Source organism: Solanum pennellii, chromosome 10 (genome assembly GCF_001406875.1).
Source record: "Solanum pennellii chromosome 10, SPENNV200".
NCBI lineage: Eukaryota > Viridiplantae > Streptophyta > Magnoliopsida > Solanales > Solanaceae > Solanum > Solanum pennellii.
The window spans coordinates 55,996,112-56,012,581 of record NC_028646.1 but is presented as its reverse complement, the minus strand read 5'-3'; the positions used below and the strand labels follow the sequence as shown (position 1 = coordinate 56,012,581).

The window sequence follows — 16,470 nt, the reverse complement described above, 5'->3', positions numbered from 1 at the left end:
ATGTATGTATGTATGTGTATATATATATATATATACACATACATACATACATACATACATATATATATATACATACATACATACATATATATATATACATACATACATACATATATATATATGGATACATATATATACATACATACATATATACATATATACATACATATATATACATACATACATATATACATATATATATACATATATATACATACATACATATATATATACATAGAAGGGAGAGTTTGGAAAGGACGAACATGGCTTCAAAAGTTGTACCGTGCAATTCCATGAAGCACATAAATAAGGACATCTTTGTAATTTCAAGGCATAAATTGCTTTTTCTTTCATGAAGCCACGTGTTGTTACTTGGTGCAGCTTTCTTCCCAATATTTAACTCATTCCCACCTTCCCCAATTTATTCCAACCTATTCTTTATGAAGTTGTCTAATGAAGTTCTTGAAATGGTAAAGAAACTACTATTAAATGTTCTTAATTTGTTGGGTGTTTTCTTTATTTACAGGGAATCAATAAATCTGCTCTTTGACATTGTTGAAATTATCTAATGCAGGAAAGATCAAATATAGTTCAGATAACAATCTTTTTGAACTTAAATTTAAACACCTTATTGCTTTATTTGTGTGATTAATTCAACTAGGTATGTGTGACTATTGCTTTATTTCAACTTATCCTTGGGTGCATGTTTGATTGTGTGTTATTTTCTCTTCTTCCTTTGTTTGACTCATTTCATTATGATGGGATTGCAATAGCAGACTTTGATTTTCTTCTTATTTTGAATATTTTGGTCCATAAAGATTTATAATTTGCTAAATCAAATGAATTTTATTAGAAACTCACTGATTTGACGATTTGGTCCAAATATGGATACTTGAAGTTCATGATATTGATTGTCTCGATTATATACTTATGTGAATGTGATAGAAATGAATAACGAAATTGGTTATCTCGATTCTCTGCTCCAATGAAATGTGATATACATTAATAACAAAATTGGTTATCTCATTCTACTATGTCCGATTCTCCGCTCCAATTTTCCCTCATTCATCAGTGTTATACAGTTCTCAGATTTATTTTGGGGTAAATTTTACTATTATTCAGTACTTCTATTTCTTTTCCAATTCTCCGCTCCAATTTACTGTACTAAATTGCACCCTTGGTTTTGCTATACTTTGTCTCTAGAGTATGTACACAAAGCTAAAATCCTTTCACTTTTTGCTCTCTATCATGTTTGCTCTGATTTGTTCTTCTGAGTTCCTTCTTGCTGGTCACTCAATTCTTTGTGAATAAACATTAAAAGTAAACACAATTTCGTATGTGTACCTTAGTTTCCTTCTCTTTTGATATAGTTTCTAGCTAAGATTTCTACATGCGCCTTACTAACTGTTTGATTTGCAAATGCATTATTTTTCTTTGATGAATTCAATATTTACAGTCATTAATAAGAGCAAAAGTTAGATTGTCTAACAAAAACCTTTATATCAAGTGGATTATGCATCTAAGTTGTTTGATAAATACCCTCAGTTAACTTATTTAAGTTTCATGTTATTGTTTTTCTTTTTGGATTGCATCATGATTTTTGTATCAGGACTAAAAGCATATATGGGAGCATGTCAATTTATCTTGGTGGTTTTGGTTCTACTGCTCAAGATGTGGGCCACTTTGTAGTCAATTATCGTCTTGCACAAAACACGCAAGGTATTAGTATTAATTATTTTCCTATGAATATTCTTTTTGGTTTACTTTTGATCAACTATGTAGTTTTGAGTGTTACATATATATTCATTGATATTCACTTTTCATGTTTTGGCGTTTGATTTTTTGTTCCACTATTTCTTTGAATAAACAAGCAGCAAGATTATCATATGTTTAATTGTATATTTAATAGCTGAACACAATGTTATTACTAACATAAAAAGAAGCTTTGATAAAGTAGACAAGATATGTTTTTTCAGATTTTGTGACAAATAGAGTTTAATAGTACTTTAGAAAAGGAAAAATACTTAATGTGTTATTCTATGACAAATATGGGTTTAGTCTTCAAATATGTCTTCAAATATTTTGAAGTAGTCCAAATATGTTTTCACCCCTAAGTTATTACCAACACTTTCTCTGTTCAAGTATACATCCCCTTATCTAATTAAAGATGATTTGTTTCTCCAACAAATTCTCTGGATATTAATCTCTGCTTTGGATAAACACATGATTATTAGGATTGTCTAACATCATTTTTTCATTTGAAAGAAAAAACATCTTAAGGAACGTTAATGTGTCAGGGTGTTGTTCGTCTGGCACTATTTAAGTTTAGGATAGGCGCTTAGAAGTTTTCTTGGTTGATAATGGCTCAAAAATGATAGATGAGTTCTTCATAATAAATTACACTAATTATTACAGAACTAAGTCGGAGTCAAAGTATGTAAAACAAATGATGATTGCCTCTACCCACAGTTATCTAACAAGTTATTGTGGTCGTTGATATTAGTAAGTATTTTGTCTCATTACACAAAAAGAAACAAGTATTCAATATTTTTTTGCTTTCATTCCATACTATCCACAATTTTTTTAGAAAAGTAATTGTTGTATAATTGTCACCATTTTTAGTGTGCTCCCGAAAAAGTATGCATGATGTTCTATTTTGTTGTCAATTTCATAGCTTAGTCGCCTCCAATTTTGTTGTAAATTTAATAGTTTAGGTATAATTGTCAAATAAATGATACTTCTGTGATAGAATTTTCCCAATAATAAGAGAGAGAGTGAAGTCGTGATCTGCTATTATTTAATCAATTGTTCTATAGACAACAATCATTGATACAATTGGAAGTTGTTAATGTCAAATTGGTCATTATTCTCTTTACTATAACATATGTTTGAAAAAGATGTCATGGTTAGAAAGCCGGACTTTCTTTGCACAATTAAGTAATAAAAATATCAATTTTACATACTTTTAACTTCTTTTAATCTACACTTGTGTTAAAGGAACACATAGTATATTCTTTGCGGGGAGGGCAACTTCAAATAGTTTTTCCAATGCAAAAGAAATTAATTGTGGTGACTGATTGCTCTTGAGCTTTTCTTTTTATTTTACTAAGTATCAACATAGAGCTAAAAGTTAATATTTGCAGAATTAGTTAAGGTTAGGAAATATTTCTAGCTTTTACGTCATGCCTGATGTTCACAAGTTTGTGAAATTCATGTTAAATAGTAGGAGTTTATATCTATATATAGAAGTGGCCAAGGAAGCAGCTGGATTTTGTCCTGCCAACTTTATATTTCTAGCTTTTATGTCATGCCTGATGTTCACAAGTTTGTGGAATTCATGTAAAATAGTAGGAGTTTATATCTATACATAGAAGTGGCCAAGGAAGTAGCTAGCCGTTGTCCTACCAACTTTCTTTTTTCAGGGTAGTTTTGTCATTAACCATGTTTGACATGTGTTGAATTCTTAAGCCAACTGCCTCCATCTATCTCTGAACCTGGTTGTTGCTTTATTCGTATGTAATTGTCTGTTGGTTTTGGTTTTACCTTCGTTTCTTCTCCAGATGGATCGACTTTTCTTTGTCTCTGGTGACCCTTCAATCTCCTGCCAATGTTTCCTTGAATCTCTTGCCATTTTTTGTGCTAATTTATCGATGTTATTGTCATGAATTTAGAAATTAAGAAAATTAAATTTTATGACAAAGCTTACAGTTGTTAGGTCTTAGAAGCTAATTTTTATTGCTACCGTTACAGTTGTTAGGTCTTAGGAGCTAATTGTCCTGCCAACTTTCTTTTTTCAGGGTATAGTCAGGTTATCTTTTTCACCTGAATTTTCTTAGAGGTTGGGACTTCTTTTAGCTAACAAGTAAATGTGTAATCTGTAGGAGTAGATTATAGCCTCTCACTTTCAATTATCAAAATTTTCAAGTCAGAGATACTTTAAATGTGGTAGTCTCAAATTGAATAATTAACAACAAACAAATGAGTATATTTAAGTGTGACAACTACATGTACTAATGTCAAAGCAACAAAATATAAACATAGACTCATTATTGAGTTGTAGAGGATGAAGAATCCGACAAAATGATTTGATTGATTGTTCTTTCAATCAATCACTCCTTCAAATCAGTACTTGCCTGTGAAATGTTGAGCGTTAAAGATAGTGTTGAAGTTTTACAACATTTCTATAATAAGAATGTTATGGAAGAAAATGATATCCGTTACTGATTTAGAAGCACCTTTTCAACTGTAGTTAGAAAGGAATTTAATCACAAATAAGACATGCTGCCATTTATAGTACAAAATCCACATAACATCTTCTACAACTCCCCTTAGCTTTCAGACACTCCTTCCCATTTAAGTTATGGTCATGCTATATTTTAGTTTCTTGAATTTCTTGTATTTTCTATTTATCAGTTGGTCACCTCTAGAATATCTCACTGTCTCAGCGAAATACCATTTATACAAGGAAAATATAATATAATCACATGTTTCTTGTTACCGATAAAGACGACCACAAGTCTATCACAAAGATAAACTAATTAAATTTGAGACTACATATGGGTGAAGCCGAAAGGGAAATAAGAAAATGAAAAATAAATCATATAAAAGAGATTACCTTAGTTGCGCGGACTATCCACTTTTGATGCCGCAGTCGAAACCTAGGACCACAAGTGATCCCAATCTAACCCTGCGGGCATGATCATGATCATACTAAAAATAATAAACTGAATGCGGAAGCGAAGTCATAATTTAAACTGAAAAGATGGAGAATACCCATATTTTATAACTGAGATATTTGAAAACAATGAATTTAATACAAAGAATTTATTAACTCAATACTAAACTGAAACTAACTATGTCTCAAATAAGCCTCGAACTGACTAGAAATGCTGGGACAAACCCCAGCTAAGTTTAGTAAAAACTGAAACTAAATGACTAAAATACTAAAATGAACTCATGACTATTGTCCTCGGAGAATGAGGACTCACTACTGATTCTGATGAACTGGAGATGGGGAATCGATCTAAGCGTGATCTGGATGCTGAGAACCTGAACCTATATCACGTGAAGATGTAGCGCACGTATGCATTAGTACTTGAAAGTACTGAGCATGTAGGACAGAATAAAATTGAAATAAAACATAACTGAACAAGCACAAAAGCAAGTATAATAATCTGAATATGATATACTGATATTTTGACTATTGGGCCCGTGCTTGCCACGGGCCTCCCCCATCTAGTATATATATAAGTGGGAGTTGGAATAGACTAATACAGCATCATCAGAGAATTATACTAAAAGTTAAGAAAATTGTACCATTATTATGTTACCAGCCAACAAGGCTAGGGATAAACATTGCATTCTAAAATTGTACAAATGTAATGTGAGTGGTACTTTTGCCTTGGACTATTGCTTACACGAGTATTGCGCTAACCTATAACCAAGCTTTTTCGTCTTTCAATTGCACTAACCCATTATTGAATATTGCTTTTGAAAATTTTGTATGTTTCTTTCGGAATTGTTCTTTGTGCATATTTAATGAAGAGAACGGTAAAAAAATAAAACTAAATTCATTGAAAAGATTCGCTGTAGCAAAGGCGCAACGAGTTGTTAAAGAGAATTTTGACTCTTATGATTTATGGTTGATGCGAAAATATAAACCATGATTGTTTATCTGTTAATCTAAATGCATCAATTTTCTTCATTCTTTTTTTTCCTTTCAAAAGTGACTTGTATTTTATAGGATATTGCCTTGGGCCAAATCATTTTATCAGGACAATTACATGGATATTAATATGGACATATATAACTCAATCTTGAAACCAAATACTTATATTAACCTTCATAATTTGACTCAGATTTGTTATTGTCATAATTAGTTCTTGCCATAATTTGTGGTGATAAAATAAAACTATGATCAACGAAAAAAACTTGGAACTCCTTGGTTTTCCTGTTCTTTCCAACATTAATGAAAAGAATCCTGAAAATGGCATCAAGGGATGATGTGATATGTATGAGACTATTAAAGAGCTAAAGAAGCAATTGGAATTAGCAGGACCTTTGGTTGTTGTGGGTTTTATGTAGTACTTTCGTTGTTGATATTTGTCATGTTTGTTGGTCATCTCGGAGAGCTCTCTCCTTCCAGTGCAACTTTAGTTGCTAATTTTGCTATACTAAAAAAGAGTTTTTGATCCTAATTTTTATGTGTTTAATGTTAAAGATGACCCTCTAACATTGAAAGAAACATTATCTTCACATGACTTAATTTTTTGAAGAGAAGCTATGAATGATGAAATGGAATCACTATTTTCTAATAAAACTTGAAAATTAATTAATTTACCACCGAGTTGTAAAATAATTTATTGCAAATGGATCTTAAGGAAAAAGTTGGAATTGAATGGTTCTTTTGATAAATACAAGGCTAGGCTAGTTGCAAAATATTTTAAACAACTAGAAGGCCTAGAATTTTTTTATACTTCTTCTCCGGTAACAAGAATTACATCCATAAGACTTTTAATTGCTATGACCACAATTTTTTATTTGCAAGTTCATTAAATGGATGTAAAACTTTTTAAATTGGAGACCTAATGAGAAAATTTATGTGGAACAACCCGAGTCTTTTATTGAAGCAGGTCAAGAAAGCAAAGTATGTAAACTTACTAAGTCCTTGTATAGCTTGAAACAGGCACCAAAGCAATGGCATGAAAAGTTTGAATCCTTCATAATTGAAAATGATTTTAAAGAGTGTGATAAGTGCATATATCATAAGTCTTGGAATAATTTACATGTGATTATTTGTCTATATGTTGATGATTTGTTGATCTTTGGCTCTAACATTAAAGATCTTGATGGAGCTAAAAATGTTCTTAGAAGCCATTTTCATATGAAAGATCTTGGTGAGATAAATTTTATTCTTGGAATAAAAATAACAAGAACATGTGAGGAATTTTTCCTTGACCAGTCACATTATGTTGAGAAAATTTTGAAAAAATAAAAGCATGGTGCTACTCCTTTTGATTAAAGTGTTCACTTACCTGGTGAAAGTGAAAATGATGTAATAAATCAAAAGGAATATGTCGGTATAAACGGAAGTTTGAGATATGTGATTGATTGCACTAAGCCTGATATTGCATTTGCAGTAGGAGTACTTGACAGGTTTAGAAGCAAGTCAGATAATGAACATTGGCATGTTGTAACAAGAGTTATGAGATATTTAATTGAAAAGAAAAATTGTGGTTTGTTCTATAAAAATATCTTATTGTACTTGAAGGCTTTTGTAATGCAGATTGGAACACTTTATCAGGTGATTCCTGTTCTACCACTGGTTATGTCTTGACTTTAGGTGGTGGTGCTACTTGTTGGAGATCAAAAAAGAAAATTATAATTGCTAACTCTACCATGGAGGCTGAACTAATTGTTTTAGCTTCAGCCAATGAGGAAGTAAATTGGTTAAGAGATTCATTCACTACTAAAAAAAGACCAAAAAGAGACCTAAAAATGGAGACCTCAAAAATAGGTCAATAATAAGAGACCTCATGAGGTCGCTATTTAAATTAATATCTTTTAATTTTTTTTTTAATGTAGGAGAGACCTCGTGAGGTCAATTTAATGAATAATTTTTTTTTTACCTAACTTATTTAAAATTTTTAAATTTTTAATCTAATTCTCATAAAATTGGAGACCTCATGAGGTCTCTTTTTTTTTAACTATTCAATTAAATTAAATTATTATTTTTAATTTAACAAGTAGAGACCTCATGAGGTCTCTACTTGTTAAATTAAAAATAATAATTTAATTTAATTGAATATTTAAAAACTTAGAGACCTCATGAGGTCTCTTAGACAAAATCAAAAACCTAGCTAAAATTAAAATAACTCTTTTTTCCCTCTCTTAATTTTTTTACACGACGCGCCTCTCGCTCTAATTAACACAAGCAATCAATGATCAGTGTGTGACTTTACTGTGTGATGCAAATTAATATTTCTTGTGACATATTTATTTAATGAAAGAAAAAAGTAACACTTTTTTTACTCTATAAGAAGCCCCAATTATCCAAGAAATCTCGTCGCGCCTCTCTCTCTTTCTCATCTCGTCTCGCCTCTCTCTCTTTCTCACCTCGTCGCGCCTCTCTCTCTTTCTCACCTCGTCGCGGCGCGCCTCTCTCTTCGTCGATCGTCGCCTCTCTCCGTTCGTCGACCGCCTCTCTCCGTTCGTCGACCGCCTCTCTGCCGCCTCTCTCTAAGAAGCAGCTCGTCATTAAGCTCAATAAAGGTATTTTCACTAATTCCACTCATTTTTTGTGTTACTGTTTTTGTTTTTTTTTTCTTTTTCCTCTTGTTTTGGGAAACTGTATTAGATGGAGCAGTTTCACGTGTGACTAACAAAATATAGTATTGTTATTTCCTTTATAAACTGTATTAGATGGAGCAGTGTCTTTTTCCTCTTGTTTTGGGAAAATTTCATAACTCTATTATAAGCAATGAGAGTTATGAACTGTATTAGATGGAGCAGTGTCTTTTTCCTCTTGTTTTGGGAAAATCCATTTGTGTCCAAGTTTTGGTATAGTTTGCCACAAAATGCAAATATCTTCGCATAGTACAACTACTTATGGTTTCACGTGAATTAGGACTTTTTATTTGTATTACAATATATATTAATTTGAGATCATTATAAAATCTCGTAAGTTTCAAATTCTAAATCCATATTATATTTGTTTAAGCATAAGTACCAACACTAGTTGATCCTATTGATGACAAAATTGATTTTCTTTGAAAATCAATTTGTGTCCATCTAGTGTTGACACTTAGCTTTAAGTTTTAGAAATAATTATTTGTTAAGCATAAGTACCAACACTAGTTGATCCTATTGATGACAAAATTGATTTTCTTTTGAAAATCAATTTGTGTCCATCTAGTGTTGACACTTAGCTTTAAATTTTAGAAATAATTATTTGTTAAGTTTGTAACTATCGTGTTAGTATTAAGTTAAACTAAACTAATTAAACTTAGAAATTTGTTAAGTTAGTTAATAAGTTAAACTTGTTACTATAGTATTAGAATTTAGTTAAAACTAGACTAATTAGACTTAGAAATTTGTTAAGTTGGTTAATAAGTTAAATTTGTAACTATTGTGTTAGTGCTTGACAAATTTAATTTATGATTCTTATGTAGATGGATCGTAGTTGGATGTATAATATGACTAATTTTGGTCGAATGGGGCTAAGACCTGAATTTGTAGAAGGTGTCATTGGTTTTGTGGAGTATGCAAAGACATTAGATCCTTTTCAACGTAGTGGTATGATTAAGTGTCCTTGTAATAAATGTCAATGTTTGAATTATGAAAAACCAGATGCTGTTGAGCTTCATATCTATCGAAATGGGTTTAAAAAAGAATACACTGTGTGGACTAGTCATGGAGAAATTGATAATAACTTTGATGTATTCCAACATTATGTTCCTGGTGAAAGTAGTAGCAATGTGAATTCTAATGCACAAAATTATAGAATTGATGACATGGTTCAAGATGCTTTTGGTGTGCATTCTGATTTTGATTTTGCTAATCAAGGTGAAGAAGCTCCTAATGTTGAATGTAAAATTTTCTTTGAACAATTGGAATCTGCTAGTCGGCCTTTATATGAGGGGAGTCCACACTCACAGTTGTCTATTGCGGTTAGATTATTAAGTATCAAATCAGATTGGAATGTTCCTCAAGGGGCAATGGACTCTGTGATTGACCTTATTCATGATTTAGTTGACCCAAATCTAGAGATACCTGATAATTTCTATAAGGCAAAGAGGTTGGTATCAAAGTTAGGAATGTCATCGATGAGAATTCATTGTTGTGAAAATGGTTGCATGTTATACTATAAGGATGATATTGATCTAGAATCGTGTAAGTTTTGTGGAAAATGTCGTTATAAACAGACAGCTAGTGGGAAGAAAGTTCCTATTAAGGCAATGCATTACTTACCTCTTATACCAAGGTTAAAGAGGTTGTATGCGTCTAATAGATCTGCTCCTCATATGAGATGGCACCATGAACATAGAAGACCACCTGGAGTTATGTGTCATCCATCCGATGGAGAGGCTTGGAAGCATTTTGATAGAACATATCCACAATTTGCAGCTGAACCACGTAACATTAGATTGGGTTTATGTTCAGATGGATTCACGCCACATTCTGTTTCTGCTGCACCATATTCTTGTTGGCCTGTATTTGTAACACCATATAATCTTCCACCCGAGATGTGTATGACCAGTCCATATATATTTCTCAATTGTGTCATTCCTGGCCCTCGGAATCCAAAAGTATTGATTGATGTATACTTGCAACCTTTGATTGATGAGTTGAAACAATTGTGGGTTCAAGGGGTTGAAACATTTGATGTGTCTCTTAAGCAGAATTTTAATTTGCGGGCTGCCTTAATGTGGACTATTAATGATTTTCCAGCATATGGAATGTTGTCAGGGTGGATGACAGCGGGAAAGTTAGCTTGTCCTTATTGTATGGAAAATACTAAATCATTCACTTTGAAACATGGTCGTAAAAATTCTTGGTTTGACTGTCATCGACAGTTCTTGCCAATGGATCATGAGTTTAGGAGTATGAAAAATGCATTCAGAAAGAATTCTGTTGAACAAGGTTATCCTCCTCCAATCTTAACTGGAGAACAAGTTTGGGAGAGGGTTCAAAACTTTCCAAAGGTCGCAAAAGAACAACCCTATAAATTTGATGGATATGGTGTTGCACATAACTGGACAAAACAAAGCATATTCTGGGAGTTACCGTATTGGAAGGACAATCTTCTTCGACATAATCTTGATGTCATGCATATTGAAAAAAATTACTTTGATAATTTATTTAACACAGTAATGGATGTCACTGGCAAGACAAAAGATAGTGTTAAAGCTAGAATGGACTTACCTGAATATTGCAGGCGAAAAGAGTTATGGTTGCAAGAGAAACAGAACAACAAGTTCTTCAAGCCTAAGGCTAGTTATTCATTTACAAGGGATCAAAAGCGTAAAATTTGTGAATGGGTCGAGCAACTTAAGATGCCTGCTGGACATGCTTCAAATTTAGGAAAATGTGTTGATATGGAGCATGGAAAATTACATTGTATGAAAAGTCATGATTGTCATGTCTTCATGGAAACATTACTCCCCGTTGCATTTAGTGGCTTGCCTGATAGAATTTGGAAACCTATGACTGAAATCAGTTTGTTCTTCAAGGACTTGTGTTCTAATACGTTAAGGGAAGACAACCTAGTTCAGATGGATCAGAATATTCCTGTAATTACGAATAAGTTGGAGAAGATTCTTCCACCTGGATTTTTCGATGTGATGGAGCATCTTCCTGTACATCTAGTGCATGAAGCACGCCTTGGAGGTCCGGTTCAATATAGATGGATGTATCCTTTTGAGAGGTAAATATTTAACTATTAATATTTTTATATTAATATGTTGTTTAAATCAATGATAACAATTTATAATGTAGGACTATTGGAAAGTCTAAACGGGGCATGAAACAAAATCATAGAGTTGAAGGCTCAATGGTTCAATTCCATCTTGGTAGGGAGATAACTAATTTTGGTTCTTATTACTTTAAAAGAAGTGTGTCATGCTTTCAAAATAGACCCAATTGCCATGACGATGGTGGTGAGACTATGAAGCCACTATCAATCTTCAATCAACCAGGCAAAGGTTCAAAAAAACGCACAAGGAGGAATCTTAGTGCCATTGAGTTGCAGTCTGCATCTACACATGTCTTATTGAATTGCCCACAAGTTAAACCATTTGTTGAGTAAGTTTTTTTTCCCACTAAAATATGTAATTACAAGACAAAACAATTAACTCAATATCCATCTTCTTTGACAGTTACTTTGTGCATTTATATGGCAATGAAAGAGTATTTGAGAATTTCTCAAAGTGGTTTCAAGATTACGTAAGCCTTATAATATTTTCATAATACTATTATTATTAAATAAATTTATATTTAATTGATGCTAATTTCTTACTTTTTAAATATTTATAGATTTATGACACAAAAAATGGTCAATTTGACCAATTTTTGAAGGACATTTCTTGGGGACCCATCAAGACTTATTCAATGAATAAGTATGTTGTTAATGGTTTTAAATTCACTACTGAAGAATACTCCAAATATAAAAAAACTAACAATAGTGGAGTTTGGGTAAAAGGTGGTGATGGAAATCTAGATGGAGTTGATTATTATGGGGTACTCAAGGAGGTTTTGGAAATGGAGTATTCCGGTTGGCCTACAAAAAAAATTATATTATTTAGATGCAAGTGGTTTGATCCAACCCCCAAAAGAGGTACGAGAGAAATCAAACAATATAATATCATTGAAGTAAAGCACACAAGGGAATATGAAGCTTATGATCCTTTTATTATTGCACAAAATGTTAAGCAAGTGTACTATGTTCCTTATCCCTTGCGTCCAGATAAAGCTGATTGGTGGGTGGTTATTAAAACCAAACCCATGGGCCGTGTGGAAGTTGAAAACGTGTTGGATGTTGCATACCAAAATGATGATTCATCAATTGTTCACCACACCGTCGATATTGAATTAGAAAATGATTTAGAGCATCCTGAACACATATTAGAAGAGGTTGATATGGAAGAAATAACAAATGAAGGGGCAAATGCAACAATTCATGAGGATGAGTTTGAGTATGATGATGAGGATGAAGATGAATATGAGGACGAGGACGAGGACGAGGATGAGGATGAGGATGAGGATGAGAATGAGGATGAGGATGAGGATGAGGACGAGGAGGATTAGTAATTACCATTGTATCTCCGTATTGAGTGCTTTATAGATTTATTAATGATACAGAGAGTAATTTATTAATCTATCCTTGTGTGCCTTTTGTTTTAATTTCAATAACTTCAACTTCATATGTTCTCGTGTGCCTTTTGTTGGATGTTGTTTTCGATATTATTTTGTACTTGTGGTTGTGGCTTTATTTTATTTTAAAAAGTGATGAACTGCTAGATAAGCTACTGGATGATGTTTGTCTCTCATATCTTCAATATCTAACAACCTTTGACTTGAATGTTTTTGTTACTAATTAGATGACAGGTAAATGTAAGAATAAAGATATTGATAATGGCCCCAAAAAGAAAAAAAAGAAAGAAGGTATGGTTAGTAGACAACAAACAGGTATACATATAAGATCAGACAACACAGCATCTCTCCCACCAAAAGACACTCAGCCACATTGCTATTCTAGGCGGACCGTGCCTCCACGTATTAATCCTCCTTCGACCTATATGCATCCACCACTGGAATATACTCAGCCGCCCCCTCAGGTACCTTTGATGATGACCACATCAGGGAATGCTACCCCACAGGGATACAGTGTTTTGCCTCCAGAGGATAATCGACCAACGTCTAGTGTCTCTCGCACTAATACTCACAACCCTGCAGACTCACAACCATCATCATCATCTGCTTCACAACTTATGATGTCGAGTCTTCGCATTCAAGGTAATAGTTCTGAGCCTAACACTCCTACCACAAATCAGTCAGATACACCTGGTCATGACAATACACAAGTTGGCATGAGGGACATGCATAATAGACTTGTCATTGAGCCTGAAGGCTACACGTAAGTTTTTTTAAAAAAATATGGTATGTTTATTATTATATGATTTAATTCTATTTGTTTTAACTTGTAAATGTTAAAACTTTGTATTACAGTTTCAATCCAGATGATGCTGTGGGGATCATTTCTCAGACAATCAAAGAACTCTATAGAGATGCTTATCCTACATGGGGCAAGTTCCCTAGCAATCTCAAGAGACAAATATTTTTGGAGTTCAGGGTATATTCGAATTTATTTGTTTAACACTATTAAAATACTTGTCTTCATTAATACTTATCAAATAAAATAATTTATGCTTTGATTGTAGAAAAAATGTGCTTGGCGTCCGGAACATGAGGCCAAAATTTGTGCAAACTTTCACAAGAAAGCTACGCATACTCTTGCTAGTTTGTTTAATAAAGCTCGTAGAGATAATAGCAAACCTAGCTGGGTTCTACCGGAGGATTGGGCAAAATTACTCGTGCATTGGAAATATGATCCAAGATTTAAGCAGATGAGTGAGATCGGTAAAAAGGCAAGATCATCTACTAAGGGTGGTTCTCTACACACAAGTGGGGCTCAAAGTCAAGGAAGTGTGAGGAGGAAATTGGTGTGTATCATTTTTCTTTGTGTTTATATATTTTATGTATTAATATTTAATTACTCTTGATTATAACTTTATTATTTTATGTAGGAAAAGGAACTAGGAAGACCGATAACTCAAGCTGAGGCATTTAAGGCAACACACATTAGAAAGAAGAAAAATCCTGAAGATCCAGACGTGTGGGTTGAACCGCGAGCTGAAGTGACCTATGTAAGCCTCTAATTTTAAAAAATAATTACTTATTTTCTAAATTTATATTCTCATATGATAACATTCAATTTAGAATCGATATCTTCAAGCTTTGGAGGATTTACAACAAACTCTGCCTGAAGAAAATCGAGGTATGCCACTTACTCAAGAACAGGATGAGAGAGTTTGGTTAGACTTGACTTGTGGGCCGAGTAGATATGGGTATGCATATGGAATGCCGCATAAAACCTTTCGTGAATTTTCTTCTGAGTTTGAAGGCCTAAATAGTTCAAATCATGATGAATCAATGAAGAAAAATTTGGCTATGGAGAAAAAGATTGTTGAGCTATCTAGCCAAGCCGAAGAATCACGGGCTAGGGAAAGGCGGTTGGAATTACAGTTTGCGGGTCTTAAGGCTCAATTCGATGCATTACTTGCCTCAGGAGGGATTCCCCCTTGTTCTGGTGATGTCACTTTCCCTCCTCGACCTCCTCAATCTCAACCTACTCAATATCCAATGTATGGTCAACAAAGAAATATGACCCATGCTAGTAGTGATGAAGAAAGTGATGAAGAAAGTGATGATTATGTGGCAAACACACTACCACATTAGTGAAGTTTAGACTTGTGATAGTTAACTTATGGATCATTTTGTTAACTTTATAATTTTGTGATGGGAATTATTTGTTTTGTGAATACATGATAACGTTGGAATGTATTATATAACTTATGGATATCATGGTTTTTGTTTAATATATAATTATGTTGAAGTGAGTTGCAATTGAGTTGATAAGAGAATATTTAGTAAATGTATTGCTTCAATTGAGTTTTTGAAGCTCTTTGAGTTTGATTTGGGTACTGAATTAAAATGACAGCTGATGAGAAGCCGCAGAAATAATAATTTTCTGCCAGTTTTTTTCCAGAAAAAGAGACCTCATGAGGTCTCTATTTTGCATTAATTTTCCAGATATTTCATAATAGAGACCTCATGAGGTCTCTTTTTTGCATTAATTTTTCCAGATATTTCACATTAGAGACCTCATGAGGTCTCTATTTACCATTTTCTATTTTATAAATGTAGATGAGAGACCTCATGAGGTCTCCCTTTTGTATTAATTTTTTCAGCTATTTCAAAATGGAGACCTCATCAGGTCTCTAATTAACATTTTATAAATGCAGAAAAGAGACCTCATGAGGTCTCTTTTCTGCATTAAATTTTCCGTAAATATCATAATGGAGACCTCGTGAGGTCTCCAAATATAAATGCAGAAAAGAGACCTCATGAGGTCTCTACTTTAAAATATTATAAAATTAAATTAAATAATATCTTAGCGACCTAGTGAGGTCTCTTAATTAAAATATAAAATTAAATAATATTATAAAATTGTGACCTCATGAGGTCTCTATGTAAAAAATATAAAATTATATTAAATAATACAATAGTGACCTCGTGAGGTCTCCTTTTTGTAAAAAATCAGATTATTTGTTGGTGACCTCGTGAGGTCTCCGTTTGGCGACCTCATGAGGTCTCTGTGAAAAAGTGACCAGCATTTTACTGACCTAGCGTTGAGGTCTCTTTTTAGGTCTCTTTTTTCCGAAAAGAGACCTCGTGAGGTCTCTTTTCTAGGTCTCTTTTTGGCCTTTTTTTAGTAGTGATTATTTCAAATACCTTATTTTGAAAAATCAATTCCTCCTATTTTAATACATTGTGGTAACACTGCAACAATTGGTAGAATTTAAAATCGTTATTACAACGGTAAATCCAGACCTTTAAGGAGTAAACACAGTAATGTAAGATTGTATTGACAAATGGTACCATTAATGTTGATTATGTCAAATCTTGTGATAATCTTGCAGATCCTCTTACTTAGGTCTTAACAAGAGAAAATGTCTTGAGCACATCGAGGGGGGATGAGATTGAAGCCTGCAAATCCTTAAGTCATAAATGAGGAAACCCAACATGGGATCTAGATATCATATAACAAGGTTTAAAAGGAAAAACTAATCATATGATGACTTATTGTGAAAAATGCACTATCTTTTTATTCCCTCCATATGATGTGAGTGC

At 32.9% G+C, this 16,470-nt stretch overlaps 2 protein-coding genes across 2 annotated transcripts; both read left to right on the top strand.

The window, feature by feature from the left end:
- Nucleotides 1–9,082: 9,082 nt before the first annotated feature.
- On the top strand, nt 9,083–12,865 carry LOC114074272. The gene is made up of 5 exons (XM_027912131.1): nt 9,083–11,425; nt 11,497–11,802; nt 11,877–11,943; nt 12,034–12,692; nt 12,859–12,865. Exons 1-5 carry the CDS (start codon nt 9,171–9,173, stop codon nt 12,863–12,865), a joined length of 3,294 nt encoding a protein of 1,097 aa, XP_027767932.1. The 5' UTR covers nt 9,083–9,170.
- A 219-nt stretch (nt 12,866–13,084) lies between these two features.
- On the top strand, nt 13,085–15,176 carry LOC107001376. The gene is made up of 5 exons (XM_027912217.1): nt 13,085–13,633; nt 13,726–13,849; nt 13,938–14,219; nt 14,304–14,423; nt 14,497–15,176. The coding sequence occupies exons 1-5, from the start codon at nt 13,098–13,100 to the stop codon at nt 15,013–15,015; spliced, it is 1,581 nt and encodes a 526-aa protein (XP_027768018.1). The 5' UTR covers nt 13,085–13,097; the 3' UTR covers nt 15,016–15,176.
- The last annotated feature ends 1,294 nt before the right edge of the window (nt 15,177–16,470 follow it).

Excerpts from the sequence above, each read along its gene's own strand:
- LOC114074272 (XM_027912131.1), top strand. The coding sequence starts at position 9,171 with ATGGATCGTAGTTGGATGTATAATATGACTAATTTTGGTCGAATGGGG. Across the intron at positions 11,426-11,496 it reads TGGATGTATCCTTTTGAGAG|GACTATTGGAAAGTCTAAAC; the intron begins GTAAATATTTAA and ends TTTATAATGTAG. Across the intron at positions 11,944-12,033 it reads CAAAGTGGTTTCAAGATTAC|ATTTATGACACAAAAAATGG; the intron begins GTAAGCCTTATA and ends AAATATTTATAG.
- LOC107001376 (XM_027912217.1), top strand. The coding sequence starts at position 13,098 with ATGACAGGTAAATGTAAGAATAAAGATATTGATAATGGCCCCAAAAAG. Across the intron at positions 14,220-14,303 it reads GAAGTGTGAGGAGGAAATTG|GAAAAGGAACTAGGAAGACC; the intron begins GTGTGTATCATT and ends TATTTTATGTAG. Across the intron at positions 14,424-14,496 it reads CGCGAGCTGAAGTGACCTAT|AATCGATATCTTCAAGCTTT; the intron begins GTAAGCCTCTAA and ends CATTCAATTTAG.